Consider the following 19,874-nt stretch of genomic DNA (forward strand, 5'->3'; position numbering starts at 1 on the left):
TAACTTTCTTCTTAATGTATATAAAAACTTAAAGTCTCTATAGAAGTTAGTGCATTATGATGTACACCTACTTTCAGGAACAGGTGATTCTTCATCTTCCTTTTTCCTAGATTCTCTTTTACCCCAGAAACCACCAAACCATCCTCCACTTTTTTTTTCTACTTCAGTGGTTTTCTTCTTCAGTAGCTTTTGTCCTGATCTTATTGTCTACAAACCAGATATTAAAATACATAACGAATAGAATTACTATATATTTTGTTTTTCTGTAAATAATGCACGTACGTATGCATGTTGAACAGACATTTAACTGATGGACAGCAACACCACCCCCCAAGGGATTAAGAGCACTTTGACTTACCAGACAGAAGCAAAAGGAGGATCAGGGGTGGGAGGCTTATACATGTGTGTGTGTACATGCGCACGCGTGTGTGGAAACAAGCATGTATTACTTTTACTTTGGATGGCCTTTTTCTACACATTTCACTAGCATTTAGACTACGAAAAGGCAGGAACCACATGAAAAGACAGTATTTAAGAGGATACAAGAAGCAATTACATTCCTTAAATCTTGTAGTAACAAACCTGAAGACTGATTCTGTACGATCACATGTATTTAAAACTTTTAATTTGTACTCATTCTTTCATTTTGCATTTTAAAAATCAAGGTCTGACCACAAATATCTCAAAAATAAGAAATTTCATTATTATTTTTTCATCTTCATTTTACACACATTCTGGGTGTGTAGAAAAACACTAAGGCTACATTGGCATGAACAGTAATTATATGATGCAACTACAGAGGTTAATTTTCATGTTAGAAAAACAGCTACCAGTAGCATGCTTCTCACAAGCTGACTATTCTGAGCTTGCCCTCAGTGTGCTAGGTGGTTTTGATCTTAACTGCAGATACAACACTTCATAATGTTATAACATGCAACTCCTTGTTAAGTGTCACAAATGATTTCCAAAATAAAATGCAGCTAGAGACTTCATCTACCTTTTAACAATTCTCTCAGAGTTGTCTTTTAATTAGATTGGCTGTCCCTTAAAAAGAGAGTATCTAAAAGCGTAGGTAGGATGGGAACAGCTGTGCATTTTTGATCTTCAACAGCTGCAGAACCAGTCTTGAAATAACAGAAGTCAAACAAAGAAAAGAATCATTAAATCATAACCCTTAGACAATTGCCTGAATGGTACCAAGTGGGTCGCAGTAACACTGTGCACACACTTTGGCAGGTTTTTGGAATTAGTTTTCATTTTGGAAATTGATTTACTCTTGTCCTGGAAGGATACAAAACCTGCCTTCCCACCTCCCTATCCTATCATAGCCATCAGCACAAATTTTTTCAAGATGCTACCGTGACAAAAGTGTTTGTCATGACAGTGAAGTGTTACAATATTTGAAGTGTTACAATATTATTGAACAAAAATTATTTCTTACCTCAACTTGTGCTTGTTGTCTTGCTAAGATTATATTGAAGACATCAAGCTTTCTTTCTAAGTCCTGTAAAAATGTATGATGAAATCATTTGCCTCAAACACATTTAAGAAAGGTTCACCACTACAATTTCTCTACCAGCTCCCTCGTATTTACACTCCAATTTCTTTCTAGACCTGCTCCTTTCTTTCAAGGGTATACCCCCCCGAGAAGTTCACTAGAAGACGAAACCTGATGTTAGGCAGTCTAATTTTTTTTTTTAAATAAACTTGCAGTTCATTAAATGCATCCAAGTTCATTAATCCGCAACCAAAAAGGGTTTATTTAAATGGAACTTTACTAGTATTTTCTTTCTTTTCACAAGTTACGCTGAACTTCAGATTAAAATGGTATTTCCACAGAACTCTTGTGCTCTTGTAAAACCACCAACCTTGATTACTGTCATATATATTTAAATAATTATTTAATAAAGGGACCAAAATATACTTTCTCCAAAGAGAAAAACACATACCTGAATTTGCCTCTGTGTTTCTTCTGACAGTTTACTCTGTGTCAACTTGTTCTTGTACATATTTTTGTAACTCTTCAGAAGCTGCCTATGTTGTTTTATGTTACTCCATGACCACATTTGAGTATGTCTTTTGATGTGAACTTCAAGAACACTGTTACCTGCATATTTCCACCTACAATAATTCCACACTTGTGAGCAACTTCCCACTTCATTTGCGCATTACAACTTAAAAGTTGCAGAGGTAGTTTATCAATATGCAAACACTCTGTTTACCACTTGTTATTTGAGTACCTTTGTTTATAAAAATTTTAGTGTTTTCAACATCACTTTTGAAAAATGAATTGAGGGCTTACATTTAACAGCTGAAGAACTATAAATCTGCATTCTCTATTGACTTCTGCATGTTTGCAAATTTGGGCTGTAACAGCACTAAGTACACTTAAGCACTTTGATAATCAGCATCAGTTAATACTTAGGAAAAAAAATCCACAAAAATGTACCAGCTCAAAACTTTAAAAATTACAGTTGACATGTATGTTTCCCTTGTAATACATTTGCTAATTTTTTTCTTTAGTCTTTCTAAAATTATATTCTAACCTCTAGAGAGAACATCGGCATTCTGTTCAGAGATTTTGGGGACCAGGATTAGCCTTGCAAGTCAGATTTTCATCACTTGGTTCTTTCACGTGTTCTCTTCTGCAAGACTTTTCTACTTGGCTAAGTAAAGCTCTGTGAAAGTCATGATATATGCGATCTAGTTTTAAAACTACATTTAGGAGAATGAAGAGACTGGAGAGGACTCCAGCATCTCCCAAAGAATGCACGAACGTACACAGCTTACCATTGTCTGGCATTTTTATGGAGAGATACATTTGGCCTAAATCTTCTGTACGGTGCATTGCGAACCATGTAATCTATGGACTCCAGAAGGTCTATCATGCTGAGGTACTAAACACAGAAAACCAAGTCTCTTAGCAGAGGTTCAGATTTCATTGCACACAGTGCTTAAAGTACATGTATACCATGGTCTTCAGTATTCCCCAAACTATATAGAAATTTAAGCCTATGCATTTTCCTTAGTATGTAAAAGTGGACCAACTATACCCACTGCTCTCAAAGGACACCACTGTACGAACTTCTGGTTTCCCTGAAGAACAAAAACAATTTGTATTTCTGTTAGCCTGCTCAGCACAAAGTCTCAGGCTTTCTCAAACCAACCGTATTCTCTTCAATTGTCAATACACAGTTTCCCCAATTTTAGAACTGCCTTTGCATTAGTTAACCTTATGGGTACTGTTCTGAACTCAGATTACACTCTGACATAAGAGCTAAAAAGCTATCTAGCAAACTAACTGTAAATTATCACTGAATAAATGAAACATTGCTGGGCAGCTATCTAAATAAGTTCCTTGATACTTCAGCAGGTTTTGTTGGCAAAGCCAGTATACTCTATTCGTTCCCACCCTTGCTTATACCCTGGCATCTCTGCAGTTATAATGTTGGCTTATAGTTTTATAAGGGCTACTCATAAGAATGACTCCATTCTCTATGTGAAAGGAATGCTATTGGAAGGGCTGAATACAGATCAGATAGTCCCCAGAGGGTCCACAGATAACAGGGTCAGAGTGTCAGGATCTAGCACCAGGAATTGACTGTTACACAAAGGGAAAATGATCCTACACTTTTCCCACAGTTCCTGCTAAATAGTTTAGACAGTCTACTTGCGTATAAGCAGAAAATTCCCAAAGAAGAATGTTTTCCAACAAAAAAATCCTACAGTTCATCACAAACTCTGAAATAGCTGATAACAGATACCAAGCTAACTTACCTGTGGCTTAGTGAATTCAATGACAATTCTCTGTACTTCTACATTACAATCAAGCTTGGGAGTTTTTAGTTCTACTTCTGCATATGGGTTGATATACAGTCTTGCAGAGGCTGATATTGGTCTAAAAACTTAAAGATAAAAAAATTGAGATTATTTTTATGTTTACAATTAAAGTATGGGAAGCAATCCTAAAGTACTTATTTCCACTGTCTGATATATCAACCCACAGAATCAGGATGCAATTCTTACCAAAAATTAAGATAGCCCAGCAGTAGTCAAAAAGCATATAAGCTTTAATATGTTCTATTATGTTTAGGTTTTTGTAAAATAAAGTCAGTATGGGCATGCCTGCATGATCAGGTCAGGCTGTTGTATACTAACATGCTCAGAACAGTTTATATTCACTCATTCCTAGCTTACTTACTATACTGGTAGTCTTGAGGCTGGTTACCACTACATGGAATTCCTCTTTTCAGATGATCCTGTAAAGGAATATGATACTGTCTAGCAATTGCTGAAGAGCATTATTTGTTTAGAGTTCTCTAAGCTTTGAGTAGACCAAACTTAAGTTCACATATGTTTTGCAAGGGCCTCCTCCGCCTAAATGGGAAAGCTAATATAGCACAAGCACTTAAGAGTGAAAGATTTCAATACACCAGATGAAAAAGAATTCTAAGTTTCTCGTATCGAGTGGAAGGTTAGTATAGTTTTTATTCAACTTCTGTCTAAGTCTTGCAATAACAACTAATGTGTGTTAATTTAGAAACATGTAGCTCATGTGTACACTCAAACATGTAGCATAATAGATGAAGCATTTGTTTTTAAACTCCTTGAAGGTACCAGGAGTATCTATTCACATTCGACCCTTCCTCATTTTTAGCACATAAGGAGGCCACTTGAGCCTTCTGGTATTCTGCAGGTACGAGAGGAATTTAAGACAGAAACAAGTCAGGAAAATAACAGAACAGCCCAGAGGCCTGAAAAATATCATGCTAGAACAGAGTCTTAATTCAAAATTAGGTCCGTCTGATGCTATAATTCTTCGGCAATTTATTGAGAATGCTATATTCGTGCCCAAACATTTTATCTAGTTTCAAAATTGCAATGGCACAATCAGTTAAAGCAGGAGGCCTGCTTTTAGGAAGATGTACATATTAGCTACTACATGAAGGCAGATGAAGTGCTTGTTCCCATTATATTTTATAAAGACTATCTATATTAAGAGTTGTTTTTACAAGGAAAAATTTTGTAATTACAAATTTCTTCAACCTAATCCTCTTCCCAGTTCCTTATTTAAAAACTGGGTTGTATTTTACAAAAGGTACACTTTGTCATTAAAAATATTTGTATTTCAACCTATTTCCCGTCTGCTGATCCATACTAATAAAAGCTAAATTTCAATGAGATTAAGTATAAAACAGCTAATCTCACAACCAGCCATATATTCATGTTATCTAAATATGAAGACTGTTGTACAAAAGTAACAGATTGCTACAGATTACAGAGCTTATTCTTACTACAACATAGACCAATTAGCTAGTAAGATAAATCTGATTTCCTGATAATGCTACTTAAAATTAAGACCAAAACAACCTGTCTGGATGGAAGATCTGGTTTTCCAGGAAACAAGCTACACTAAAAATTACATATAAAATGTATTCAGGTATTTAATACAGATAATGTTACTAAACAAGACATGTTATTTGCTATTTTTTCAGTTCCTGTATTGGTTTTAAAATTCTGAAGCAGAGAGGACTTAACAAGTGGGAGAGATGATTTACACAAGTAATCTTATGCCCATGATGAATTCCATTCTTCCCCTGTGCTTCTTCAAATCTTCTCAGATGTGTTCCGAGCTTATTCCTGCTCTCCCTCTCTTCCCCTTTTAGGCACAAGGACACAAAGACGACTAATCACAATTGACAAATTTAAACTAACAGAAGTCATCAAACAGTCAAAAGATGCAAAAAATCCAAATAATGGAGATGATGCCAGTATGCAAAGTGATACTAGTATACAGCACCAAAACTGCTAAGGATTTCAAGAACTGGAAAAATGCAAGCGGGGAGATGCTTGAATTTAATAGGTGGTCAGAATACTGGATACTATTTGCTACACTGGAATTGCTCTGCCTCAGCACTCGAAGACAAGTTTACATGCAGGACATGCCACAGGCTTTGGAAACAGGCAACTTCATTTTACAGTCATGGAGGGCAAAATTCCCAATTCTTTCAGAAAGAACCTGTTAAAAACTTGTTTGATGATGGAACCGAAAGTGGTACTTCCTGATACATAAAACTTAAGGTCAAGAAAATCACACCAACATCTTCACTTGCAGCTTAGTCAATAATAAGTCGAAGTCCCTTGAAAAGGACTGAGATCTAAGCTGCCAGACAGTGTCAGGTAAGCCCACAAAGCCATCTGTCCACAAGCATATCAAGGACTGATTCACAAAGGATCTTTCCAACAGTGCTGGAATGACACATTTGAAAAACTAAGACTTTTGCTGCTGTCAATTCAAACTGTGTATTGGTTCACTTTTACATTTCACTTCAGACTGAGATACAACAGAGAAAACATCCACAGACAGGTAATTCTGAAGACTCACGTAACTAAAAGTAACTTGGCTATTATTAAAAATATGTAAGCATTTCTGCTAACCTAAAAAGGCAGAAGTGGAAGTGCTCTGACGAAATTTAGCTCGTTGAAGAACAAAGCAAGAGACTGTAGACAGGAAGAGAAATCAACATATTCATAATATCTTCTACATACAGTGAATTTACATCCCAATTTTGAGACAATAAACAGTGCCCTACAAGGGGAACCAGAAAAAAAATAAAAGGACTTAGGTTTCAAGTTCCACATAACAGACAAGGTTCAAAGAACATTAAACGACCATCTGGTTTTAAACACTTCACAGTTTGGTTCAACCTTCCATACTAGTACCAAGCTTACCAGGTTAAGTGTATATTTTGTTAAGGAGAGAATAAAACAAAAATAAAGATACCTGTAAAAGATGAGCACAAAAGAAAAAAGGAAACAAGTAGTATTGTACAAGGACATACAGAACACCTGTATAACCTTTACGAACATAAGGGGTCAAAAATGTATCATTTTTGCACAGAGAGAACTTATTCACACCAGAAATAGAATGCAGATATACAGACAGCATACACTGCACATCTGATCTTCTCCACAGTAAAATGAAATGAGATTCAGACAAACTAACAACAGTAATCAGATGTCCGCTATTCCAAGCAAAGTGACTTGTTTTCACAATCCGTTCTAAAGTTTACTTTCAGAACCTAAGATATTCAATAATGTACTGCCTAAAAGCTCACTAGAACAACTGTTTCTCATTACCTAAAAATGAGCTTTTTCAACCACATGAATGAAATGGCCATCTGAAATAAACTTCTTAACAGTAATGGTGCTTTTGCAACTCAGAAGTCCTCAGCTGTCATACAGAAAGAGGATGTGTGTCCTCAGCCACAATTTATGTCTATATAACTGCCCTATTCATACTGCCGAAGTTCCTAGTTCCTCTTCTGGGAAAGTAAGACTTAGAGGATAACACAGCAATGAAATGAAAGCAAAACTTCACACACTTACGATACTACAAGTTGCAGTATTCCACTACTCATCTAGCTAACAGCAATTCAAAATATGAATGAATCAGAAAAAACTAGACATAGCATCCAGGAAGCGCTCCCCCCAAAAATTTGATTTTCTTCTTTCCCTGTAATTACAATTTTAAGATATCTGCCTCGTTCTGCCTCAATTTACCCTCACTGCCCTAATGCTGCCTCTCATCTTCTGCACTGGAGCACCTTCATCTGTTTCTCTAGTCTCTACACCACCTGAGTTAGCTTCATCAAGTTAGAAAAAAGTATTTCCAGCACTATCTTTTCCATACAGTCTAACTTAATTATATTCCACCCCACTTAATTTTCAAAAGTCTTCATTATTCAGTCCTACTGTGCATTCTGCATTTAAAGCTGTGACCTTCTTCTGCCTGTCAAGCATAGCATAGTCACTCATTCATCCATATAACTTATTCTACCAAAGCTCTTCAAAATTTTGCCAAAGCTACTTCCCATAACAAGGGTTGCTATCTTAAAGAACTACTACATTAGCCCCTCCGCAATTTTTTGTTTCTTTGTTTAGGTCTGACAATGGATACATACCTACCTAAGCTTTGGTTTATTAAAAAGCAAAAAAACCTTTTTGTTTTAACATCTTGTTCTTCCATCTGGCTTCACTCTGTTGGTTAATTTCAGCCATGCAGCTTCGTTAATCTGGATAACATGTGATGTAAGTTCCTGTTCTGATAGAAATCTAATATTCTGAATTTTTATTAATTCTATGCTCATTTACTATCTCAATATTGCCTTTTTTATTACAGTAGCTATGTAATAGCTCATATAGCCCAGATATTTAGTAAACAGTACTAGGTAAACAGTACGAAGTCAAGATGAATATGCCAATAGAATGTGATTCTACAGGCGCTGTTTCTGACCATTTCTAAAACCTATAGGGGTTGATAACATATGAAGTTCACAAAAAAATATTAGCTATCAATGGTGCAATGGATTAACATGTGACCCTGGTATCAGAATACAGTTGACCGTAAGTGTGAGGAGTGGGGTGGAAATTAGTATGGTGTAGTTTTGTATACTACAACAGAATATAGTACTGTTTAATGCATTTTCTTCTACGTTACCAGTATTTGTTCACGGGAGCCATGATAATACATTTTGCTGTGTATGTTCCAATAAGCACTGAGGCTGTCCAGGCACAAAAGCTGCACAGGAAAGAAAACATTCAACAGATTCCATACTCAGTATTCAACCCATTCTATGAACTTAGGTTTCCATTTGTGAAAACAGAAAACAAATGAAAGCAGACTAGACAGCAAATCCACTGTTAGCATTGAGATGTACTTAATCTTATAGTACTATTTTTGAAGTGAAAATTGAATTGCTAAAAAAGCAAGTTCTTAAAGCACACAAGTTCACAAGCACATCTGTTAAATACGATTCTGAATTGCAGGGCCGAGGGTGCTCAAAACCAACATTTGGCCTAATAAAGAAACCAGGACTATTAAACCCTTCTTATATCATTCCTATAATTTCTTAGATCTTTGCGTACTTCTTTCAGCATGGGGTTGTGGGGCAGGGAGAACCGAGAGACTGCTTAGCTACCAGAATCCCAATTACGTTAGGCATACAAACTAGAGTAGGAAACGGCAATTTGACAACCTATTTGAAATCATAGTTACCATGCAGACTTGCTGTATAATGCATTTAATGAGGGGATTAGTGTTTGCATTTAAGGGAAATTATTTAAACCATGGAGTTGAAAGTTGTGCCTTACATAAAGCCAGTTATTTGTGCTCCACTTCCATTTAAACACACAGCAAAATTAGGGAAAACACAAGAATTCGAGAAGCAAACTGTTTTTCCAATTTTTATTTAGAACCCCAGATTATTTCTCTCCAAGATCAGTTGCTCTCTTCACTTGTGTAGGAAAAAAAAAAACACATTACCTTGTATATTATTTTTGCAGCTTCATTCAGAATAGAAGGTGTCCAGTTCTCATTTGTTGTCTGAAAGTTCAAAGTGATAAAAGTCATTCTGTGCACGTTATTTAACACATTTGTGGTTTTATCCTATACTTTCAAGCACAGAATGCATCATTTTGGTGCCACCTGATTACACAAGCCAGTTTCTCTAGACTGCATATGCACAAGTCAAAATCCAATACAAAATTTGTCAGTTTATTTTGATTTTCAACTCATTATCCTACCCATAAAATCCTTAACATCTACAGAAAACAGGGGTTAGCTGAAATGTTCTCTCCCCATTTCTCAAAAGGCCTGGCAAAATACCACATTCTTTATCATCATGATGTAATGTTTGCCCTAATTTCTTTGTTAGGTCTGGAAATAACCTGCCCTATGAAAGTAAACATATTCAGTTTTAAAGATCACTTGGATCATAAGAACAAATCACTACTCTCAGAAAGTGTGATGTTCCTCAATCATCTGCCCTTCTGCTTGCCCAAACCATGTGCATGAATAAAAGATTGTCTGTATGCATACTTTCATTATATCATCTTAATACATTACTTTTCTTTTTTGCTACTCTAAAGACAAGTAAATCAAAAACATAAGAACATGCATGCACACACACATTACCAGTAAACTAAGCTCGCCCAATGTCATTCCCAAGGAAACTGGACACTGTGGATCTGTGATCTACAAAAATAGAAAAATAACAGCCATTTATTTCTCTTGCTGAAAACAGAGACATATCATTTAATCAAAGTTGATTGAAATTCTGAGCTGTTTTGAGGATCTTCCTTTGCTTAATTATTCTAGCTGAAGCATTCTTGGAACCCCCTAAGTTGGGCCAAAACTAATATGGCTGTAGTGTAAAGACTTAGGACTTCAATTCAAGCTGAAAATTTCCTTTTGGCTTCTAAAATCTTCATAGAGGAAAGAACTAAGAACTACAGAGTACCGCATCTCAGTCAGCTATATCATTTTATGACTTCCAATCCTCCCATCTTTTTAAATTTAGTGTCTCTGAAAATAGTCCCAAAATAGGTTTGAGAAATAATCTATATCCAATGCTTTTCTTTTACATTCAATTATCTCATCACAAACTGCTTTATCATTTGCCTAAAGGAAGCTGGAAGCAGGCTAGAATAATACCAGTTGGTTCATATAAACATTCTCATTTATCAAGTGTTTTCAACTATTTGCCTTCCGACTCATCTGCAACCCCATCAGTTTCTGCCTGGACTTTACCCAGGACACTGAAAAATTCAACTGCACACACTAACATATGACGAACAGCCACCATCCACATTTAGTGAGCAAGGCACCACTGGAAAAGGCAAAAGAGAGAATATCTATTTCACATACCCAAAATATTTCTGGTTTCAGTCATATCTGGGGTACTTTATTTGAAGAGATGCAGAAGAAACCACAGCAACTTTTTCAAGGTGGCAGATAATAGTGTCTCTCTATGGACTAGACAATCGTGACTGCACTGGAGTCCAATTTAAAATGAAGAGAATATGTTCCAGATACTTACATCATCTTCGTATTTAACATGAACGCCTGTGATTTTGACTTGCACATTTTTTATAACTTGAGTTGCAAGCTTTTCTAAGAAAGTATCTTTCTTCTCCTCCTTTGGTTTGTCTAAAACAATAATTTTAAAAAAGTCAGCATTCAGTGTAGTAGTTGCATCTTGAGTTCAACCACACCAATAGCTATACTAATGTAAATTTAATGTTTAACATGAATACTTAACATGTAAGTTTTCACTTATTTAGATTACATATTTGCATTTTTTTCCTTTTCTGTACATCCATATTCTGAAGATGTGACATTAGCTGTGTGTGCACAACACAACCATAAGAAAATTTATGTCTGTTTCAATCACAACAGTTTAGCTTACAGCAAGTTCTTGTTTAATATACTTCTCCCCACTCCTTCCAAGCTAAAAGGTTCTCTCTGAAGAGTCCCCCAGCAATTAACTAGGGGTTTCAACAATAGGTAAGACGGTGTAATTTAGCACTAAATATCCTTGAATAACCAGATGATACTTCCACAACAAGAGACCAGTCCATTAGAGCCTTTCATACAACACCGCCTGAGAAAGTTAAAAAGCTGGCATACCATAAATGAAAATGAACAGTTACTCTGAAATATTCCATTTCTTCCATACTGGACTTATATTGTGACCATTTAAGCTAGGTCCATATCAGACTTTGCTATGCCACATAGTGATACTTGAACTTATGCTGAACAAGATAGGGTAGCAGAAGTTGCATACCCACACGAGACAAATGTACGCATGCTGAGGCTGCGAGGAATATTTACAATCTCTCATTATTTAATGACATAACTCTAAAAATATTATCTCAGGCTGAGCGTCTTAACATTTTACCTAAAATATGGCTAGATGAGCTGCTTGTTCTCTAGCTATCTTTACAGGCTACCTTGTCTTGTTCAGTATGGACCTTACAAAGTGGCTATCCCAGTGAATGCCACTAATCAGCCTAGCAAGCTTGTACATTTTTGTTGGAAATGCTACAGATGGCTCAAGCTGAAGAAACAGTCATGGCTATCAAGTAGAGAGAAATAAGGACTACAGGTTTTGACTAAGTTTAGGGTTGCACTCTGAGTTTGACTTCTCATCTTATTTTAACTGTTTGTAACTCTTAAATTATGCAACGCACACTGAACACCACAGATACATAACTTTGTACACCTTGCTACAAAAATCAGGATTTTTTTTTTAAGCTCTAAAAGAGGCTCAGAAGATTCCTTTAAAAATGAAAAGACTTCGCTATTGAACATGATATAACACTATTTTAGTCAAGAGCATTTGATTTCAAGGAAAAAAATTAGTCAGGAACTCAGAAGAAATCAAAACATTATATGTATATATACTTTTACATGCAACTCACATTTCCTCCTATTAATCATTTCTTCACAACTCTCACTCCCTATTAACAGAAACCAACACAATACTGATAAAGAAAAAAAAGGGCAGAAGTGCTTATCAAAGCTTCATGACCTTCAAGTGCAAGCAGGCAACCCATTAACATTTTTACAGCCAGATGCAGCTACCAGCAGCAATAAAAGTTTGATACCTTACAAAGCTTATCTAGGGTCCTGACAAAGTTTTTACTCCAATTACAAGCCTGTGCTGCAGCTTCCTCTAAGATCAAATAGGTAACAATACAACCACACGGGATATGGCAACCCATTCTTAGTCACATGCTAATACTGAAGACCCGCATGGTTTGGTACTTTTGGACAATGATTATCCTGTTGAGGAAAAGGATCAATTTCATTGCTGTCAAAATATCAGCCATAACACTATGCTAGCTATTTAGAACAGAAGCTAAAAGGTGCTGGAAAACTGTTTACTGCCGTATCATCAGTATAGTATCAGATTCACGCTACATAGCTGTCACTGGAATATTACAAAAATTAGACAAACAGATATCTCTTCCACATGCAGTTTTTCCAACAGCCACAGTGAAGTCCCACTAGACAGCCTACCAAAAGTGTACATTTTTGTTGGGAATGCTACAGATAGCTCAAGTTGAAGAAACAGGCACAACTATCCAACTAGAGAGAAACAAGGACTCTCTTCAGTCTTATTGAATCCAGAGAATAGATAAACAGCAAAAAAGAGGTCTCTCCAATTTACATCCTCTCTTTCAAACAGGAGAAAAAAGGTGTTACTGTATGTATACCCAAGACTAAGAAAAACTAATCCAAACAGAAAGAAAAAAAAAAAGACACTAAAAACGTTAAATGCCAAAACTTTTACCCACCTTTTGAGTGATCATGACCTTTAAAAGGTCTCTTAAAGTGCTTTTTATACTTTTTACGCTTACGTCCTTTTTCAGTGCAAGCAATTTTTTGGGAAAAGGATAAAATTCAAGTTAGTAAAGCAGAAATGTAAGAAAGCATAAGAAAAGATGGAAGAAAGTTTAGCTTGTCTTACAGCAATATGCCTTAGTAAGGTCTCATTAAAAGCTTTTAAAGAATTTCTGATCTGTTAAGAAAGCAATCAGCTACTTCTTATAGCACAGAGCCTTATTTTTCATAATTTATGTATACCTAGATTCACTTTCAGGGAAGCAACTGAAGCCTTGCTTTTTTTTTTGTTCTGTTTTGGTTTTTTTTTTTTTTAAAAAAAAAAAAGGCATTGAAGTTCAAAGCCCAAGTAAACTAAGCCGCCAGTAAAACCTTTAGATTAAGTATCCAAATTTCTACTGGATCAATTGTCCCGCCAATTGTAAGGTCAAGGCATTTAATTCAACTTTCATATATTCCTTATGTAACGTCTCAAGAGTTCGAGGAATTACAAATAATCACCAGCAAATTCTCAGCAAACACACACCCAGACTTCTTCATGACTACATTGCAAACGTAACTCCAGATCACTTACGTACAAAAGAGAGCTAAAAACAGAGCCATGACTGCTTATTAGAAACCCTGGTGAATACGTTTTTCTGTAATCCAAGTGTTTGTTTTTTATTTAATGACCTCAGGCAAAGGCATAATTGTGAGGAAGAAAAACATGGAAGTTTAAATCCAGAAGAGGCTTCTATCATACAAGCGCATAACTTCCAAGTTAAGATATTTGAGATGTACGTGGAAACCCAAAGAGCACTTTTCAATATGATTCTCATGATAATGAACAGTATGGTATGAAAGCGATCTGAAAGAACAATACCAGTAACTGCAAAAAAGGCATACAAAAATGAAGATTCTTTAAAAGCTTTATATGAAATTAAATTCTATTATTTACACACAAATTATGACCCACATAATCACAACCATCTCATGAATTAAATTAATGCTGATATTTTTCCACGTTTCTAAAGAAAACCAGTTTGGTGAGTTGCAGTGTTTCTTTCCCCTCTCTGGCCAAATAAGGGAAAAGAACTTAGCAATAGGGCTGCCTGTGCTTAACTTTAAGAGGTTGTAGCATGAGAAGGGTGTATCCCACTAAAGCAAGAAGGAAGCAAGTGCAACAGTGTATTTAACTCTGGGGAACAACTTCATTTTTATGTAATCCTTGTTCAAATAAGGGCGGAGAAAGTGCCTGCCAAGATTTCAACCTGTCTTGCAGGTAAGGTGATCACCTCACAAATAACAAAAAAGAAAAAATATGCCAAATCAAAACGTTTTCTTTTGGATAGTTCCTTTTAATGGTACACGTAATCCTCTATAAATAATATTTTTAAAAGACAGCTTCCTTCACTTACTATTGAATTTGTAGTTCTCAGGCTTTAACTCTCATGTATGACAAAACTAAGGCAATATGATTTTCCTCTTGATTACCCACATCCATTACCATGGAGAAACTAAATGTATGAGTTTAAGCTCATTCTAAACCTACATGCAGATAAAAGCCCACTAAGTAATTTTGGCTAAGAATAAATTTCTGAAAATCTGGTTCAAGAAGATAAAAATACAGCAGGTACAACATAATAACAGTTCCTCTGAATTTCAAATGGAAACTGTTTCCTTGAGGGCAATCCAAATAAACAGAACCAGGGAAAAGCATGCTAAATGCCTTCAATATGTTATGGTTCCTTTTGCCGGCCCACGGTTTCAATACAGCCTGAACTTCCAGTATCTTAACCCAGACACTTTAAGTAAGGGCAATTACCCTCTATTCTCAAAACACCTAAAGATAGTGTTTCAAAACTACAGTAGAATGTTGTCAGCATTTTATAACATTCTTGAGCTCGACATGGCTGATGGAAATCTTTCTAAATGGTCTCAGTCTTCTTGAAAAGCCACTCAATTGAGACAGGACTAGTGATTGCAAGTTTCCACTTGAATCCACAGTCATTAAAATCTTATTTCTAGAATCACCAATATGTGGATGCTTACCAAACAAGTATTGTTGTCTCATTACTACATTTGGCTGCTTTGGGGGGGGCAGGGGGCTGTTTTTAAAAATGTAAGCTGCATACTGATCATGCATGTGCAAAATGTAACCATGCATACCCACCAGGCTTGGTGTCCTTGTAAATCAGACTCTCCAACCCACTGAAGTAATCTTGTGAATGAGTGCCTTGATCCACATGGCAGCAAATAACCAAAAAAATGCATTTTGTTCAAAATAAGGAAATCAGCTCCTGATTTAATGTTAAGTTTATAAAACTCGTATGACACGTTAGTATTTCCATTACAATATCTGACAGTCAGAGTCACTTCAGAATGTCTAGTTTCAAAGATTATCTACATAGGCAAATTATGCAATTTTCATTTTACTTATAACCAGCAAAAGACAAGAGTTGCAAGCTTTGGTCTCCATATATGAGTTTTGATACTGACAGATTTTAATAGCTTAGAAAACAGAAAATAATGTTTTGTCAGCTTGTGTCAGCAGAGCTTGTTATCACTTCCCCATCACACTACACCAACCACACAGTGACATAACCACTTTGCTCAATATTTGAATAGCGTCTCTAAAGAAAATATCCCCAGGACTATTTATGCTAAGTACTGAATCAAGATTCTAAACACATTAAGGTAAGTTGAGTATTAGTCAGGAAAGCCAATACAGCTGAGAATTCATAGACTCTGATAACTTTCTATTCAATATATTTCCTAGATTTTCACCAGCTATTGTGTGCTCTTAAAAGCCTACAGAAAGAGACGAATTTCTTAGAAGTTTATGGCGCAGTAGAGCAACTTGGGCCCTGAGACTTCTGTATCTACCAAAAGCAAGAGATCTGCTCACACAAGAACTATACAAGTCCTCCTGAGTACAATATTCTAGTACAACACCAGAAACCCAAATAGCTACCCCTGAGATACTATCACAGAATCATAGAATATCTCAAGTTGGAAGGGACCCATAAGGATCATGCTGCAGTATGACTGAGAGGATAACTACAGTTTAAAATAATCAAATTTTAATCTTCCTCTAGCTTTTCCTTCACAAGGCTGAAAGTTTAAAACTGCAAAACACGACTAAATCTAATTCTAGTTCTTTATATAAGGAGTTCAGCTACTGAGGTATCATTTTTCTATGATTTTTTTTTTTCAAAAGCCTTACAAATGCTGGATGTAGTAAGTTTCTTTCAAAAAAACAGACAACTGTCACAGGTGTGCAGACTCACTCTTAAATATATGAAGTTCCAGAATTGGAATTCCTCAAGCAGTGCCCATTAGGTTAAATTCTTCTTGTTATATTATCCCTTCATCCCATTGCTACTGGTGCAAAGAACAATGGCTGAAACACTGCTGCTTTACAGTATCCAAGTCCTACATAACCAAGGTTAAACCTCTGAACATTCCTTTGCCCCAGTATGAAGTAATGGCTGCAAAATCCATTCACTGATGTTGTCTTAGCTCTCATACAGTTTCTGGCATATTAAAGACAAGAAATAAAGGAAGGCTTCTTTCTTCACTGTAAACAGATTGCCAGATTGCTGTTTGAAAGAAACTGCAAATGTACACCTCAAACTAGCAAAACAGGAACAAGGCAGTAGAGCGTCCTGTAACTGGAAAATTAAATAAGCAAAGAGATTACAATCAAGCTACCTTTTTCCGAGTATTCTAAGCACCATTTCATTTTCAGTAACTTTTCCAAGGCAAATGACTTGCAGCATTACAGGTATCCTAGAGATGCATCTTAAGAACCATTATAGTGCCCAACAAACAGGTCTCACTTCAGACAAAAACTTCAGTAATAACTTTTTCTTCTACCATATGTAGTTACCTGTCATTGGTTCTGAGCTTGGTTTCTGTCCAAACAAGCCTAATTCATACCATAATTTTGTTAAAGATATTTTTTACAACAAAAAAAACCAAACAAACAAAACAAAAACACAGATCAAGTTAATCGGACTGAAATGATCAGTTATTTTAACCTATAATTGAAAGTTTAAAAATTTTTAATGACCTAGATTAAAAGTTTAAGTAAAGTTTCCTATGTTCATGTTCAATTGTTTTCTTGTGTCATGAATAATTTCCTGTTCAAGAGAGTCTCATTTCTCAAACCAGTCAAAACACAGTACATCATAAAAGGACAGCAGAAACTGAAACGAAAGCATTATTGTTGAAGCAAAAATTTACAAACCTTACCACTCTCCTTAAAGTTTCCTTTAAGCAAAGAACAACCTGTCACATGCACCTCTAAAACACATTATTAAACATCTATTACTGAAGCTCTAAAGCAAGATAACAACATTAGCCTCATGCAATGCAGTTTCTATCTTTGGTCCTGTTCCCCTAGAGCTTGGGGGTGGGGGGGAAGTGGGGGAGAAAAAAAGACATACCAGATTATCAAATTCCCATTTTCAATGGAAGCTGACTAGATAAATGAATGGTAAACAAAACAAATAACACTTCTTTCAAGCTTTAGAGGAAAAAGGTTCTTCAAAGCGCTGTAGTAAGATTAGCTAGACACTTCAAAAAACAAAATTTATTAAGTCATCATAAAACAGGACTTTTCTTTCATAGCACAGTCTAAGTCCTCAAATTCCAATGGAGATTTGTATTATTAACTCAGTACCTTTTTCTGCCGCTTTCTGCAAGGCTTCCTCAATTCTTGCCAGTTCCTTTTGTTTATTATCCTGCAAGTATTTTTCTTCCTTCTCTGCATCATATTTAATGCCTGTAAGCCAAGTTGGGACAGCTTTAATCCTAAATTTCAAGTTATATAAATGCATAATCAAGCAATGCATACCATATTCAACATTATGTTGCAAAATACCTTGCTTGAGATAAACACTATACTAGGTTTAATTGCTGAAAGTTGCATCCAGTCTCCGAAATCGTTATTTTTACACAGTAAGACACAAAAGCATCATACCAACATTGAAGCATTACTTCATAGAACCTTTCCGTGGAAATTCAGACCCTTAAGTGTGGTCTGTGCAATATAATGCAGGTTTGTAAGTTCTACTACACATATATTTGACGCTCTAGAAACTTGCAAGTGTTCTTAATATACCAGAGGTTCTGATTTCAGAGAAAACTAATCGAAATCTCTGATGCTTCTCCCTCTCCCCAAAAACAGTTCTAATGGAATTACCACTTTTGATTGTTGTCAGTTACAAGCAGATGAAATGTATCATGCCAGAGCCAAAAGATCTAAACCATGCCAGAAAAGTGGATTCAGGGTAAGCACACTTCAGAAGAAACTTGGCTGTTGAATTGAACTTGGAATGGATACAACCAAGGATTTCCATAAAAAGCAACAGGTGCTGTTTTCTCCCACCCTTCTTCCACTAACTTGCCAGCATTTCTCTAGAAATTTCCCTGAGGGAACAGAATGTAAAAATGGCAGCTTACATGAACTACTTGCCATTATATATGCAATTACACACTACCCTTAAATAATGGAAGAGAAAAATATCTAACTGTGTTGTTCAAGAGTTTACGTACTTGCTCCAGGAACTATTAGAAGATACAAGCCTTCTAGAGTTGCAACAACTGCCTCTCCATAGAGATTCTTCCAAGGAATCTTCAGAGTAAGTTTATCTAAACAAAGCAGATACAGTTACATCAAAACAAAAATCTACACTGTGCTTAGTCCAAACAACACCTCAGGCATTGAAGAGCACTAACCCTATATTTTGATGTCCTACGCGCCTTAGAAGGTAAGGGGAAACTGTATGGGCCTAAATATTTTATAAAGCCCTTGAAGTGATAAAATACATGCAGAAAAAATATAAGCCATATAAGCCATAGGTTTAAGCAAGAAGATACAGTTTGAGTCAGAAGACGCGAGATCATGACTGGAGTTCAATACACTGGGATGAACGTGATTTTCCCAGGGAAGTAGAATAAGAAATACAACACACATTCATCTCCAACAAATGTTTCATGTGAAAAAGCAATGCTGACCATCAGGAAAGGAATTTTTAAAAAAACATGTATCTAAAAGTTTCTAAACCCTTGCATGTCTGCCAGATTCAGGAATCTTACTTAAATTCTTCATATTCCTAAACTGTCGTTTAAAGAGCCACACATATTCTGCCTATACTAAACAGCTCCCTTGATCATCCATGTATCTGGAAAGAACCTCTCAGACATGTTTTTCATACCAGCCTGTAAAGTTACACAAACAGGGTTTGCCAGATAACATTTTATGATTTATCCAGGGCAGTCACATTAGACTTCCATGCTAGTTTCAACAGCGAGTACAATTACAGAGATCACATAAGAAAGCTTGATAAAAGAAATTCAGAGGCAGGACTGACCTTAAGGCCTGTACTAAAATTTCCATTTCAATACTCACATTGAAACAAAAACTTACCTATCTGACCAACTTTTATTCTAAAAGGTACATTCAGCTCACTCTGTAAAGAAAAAAAATTAAGTATTAAACAAATCCATGTTAAAGATAAGCTGGTTTATACAGCAAAATTATTATCTTTACTTCTGTTAAAACTATGTTCCCAGAACTGAAGTTCCAGAACAGAAACAGTTCTCCATATGACAGAGATTTAATTATTTAGCAATACTCACGTGAACTCAGGAATCCATAAATATGGTTAGGCCTGTAGAAAGCCTTACAACAAAGCAT

The 19,874-nt window shown here is 35.8% G+C and overlaps 1 protein-coding gene across 12 annotated transcripts in view; it reads right to left on the reverse strand.

Moving 5' to 3' along the window:
- VPS13C (vacuolar protein sorting 13 homolog C) overlaps positions 1-19,874 on the reverse strand; it is a 100,766-nt gene that overhangs the window by 75,892 nt on the left and 5,000 nt on the right. For 8 of the 12 annotated variants that reach the window (XR_012675255.1, XR_012675256.1, XR_012675254.1 and 5 more), the window contains exons 3-15: positions 19,605-19,647; positions 18,731-18,826; positions 17,856-17,957; positions 10,881-10,990; positions 9,977-10,036; positions 9,326-9,385; positions 8,501-8,581; positions 4,202-4,259; positions 3,778-3,905; positions 2,791-2,897; positions 1,950-2,121; positions 1,442-1,504; positions 72-207 (exon numbers count right to left, since the gene is read on the reverse strand). Coding sequence is in view for 9 of the 12 variants with exons in the window: in XM_075160311.1 (XP_075016412.1) it covers positions 72-207; positions 1,442-1,504; positions 1,950-2,121; positions 2,791-2,897; positions 3,778-3,905; positions 4,202-4,259; positions 8,501-8,581; positions 9,326-9,385; positions 9,977-10,036; positions 10,881-10,990; positions 17,856-17,957; positions 18,731-18,826; positions 19,605-19,647 (1,216 nt within the window). In the remaining 3 variants the exon portion in view is untranslated. Of the gene's footprint in view, positions 1-71; positions 208-1,441; positions 1,505-1,949; positions 2,122-2,546; positions 2,569-2,790; positions 2,898-3,777; positions 3,906-4,201; positions 4,260-8,500; positions 8,582-9,325; positions 9,386-9,976; positions 10,037-10,708; positions 10,800-10,880; positions 10,991-13,143; positions 13,210-15,341; positions 15,405-17,855; positions 17,958-18,730; positions 18,827-19,604; positions 19,648-19,874 lie in introns of those variants that run through there. The other 4 variants (XM_075160320.1, XM_075160316.1, XM_075160317.1 and 1 more) reach the window with 4 other exon arrangements.

The sequence above is a fragment of the Calonectris borealis genome, chromosome 11 (genome assembly GCF_964195595.1).
Source record: "Calonectris borealis chromosome 11, bCalBor7.hap1.2, whole genome shotgun sequence".
In the NCBI taxonomy this organism is placed as follows: Eukaryota; Metazoa; Chordata; class Aves; order Procellariiformes; family Procellariidae; genus Calonectris; species Calonectris borealis.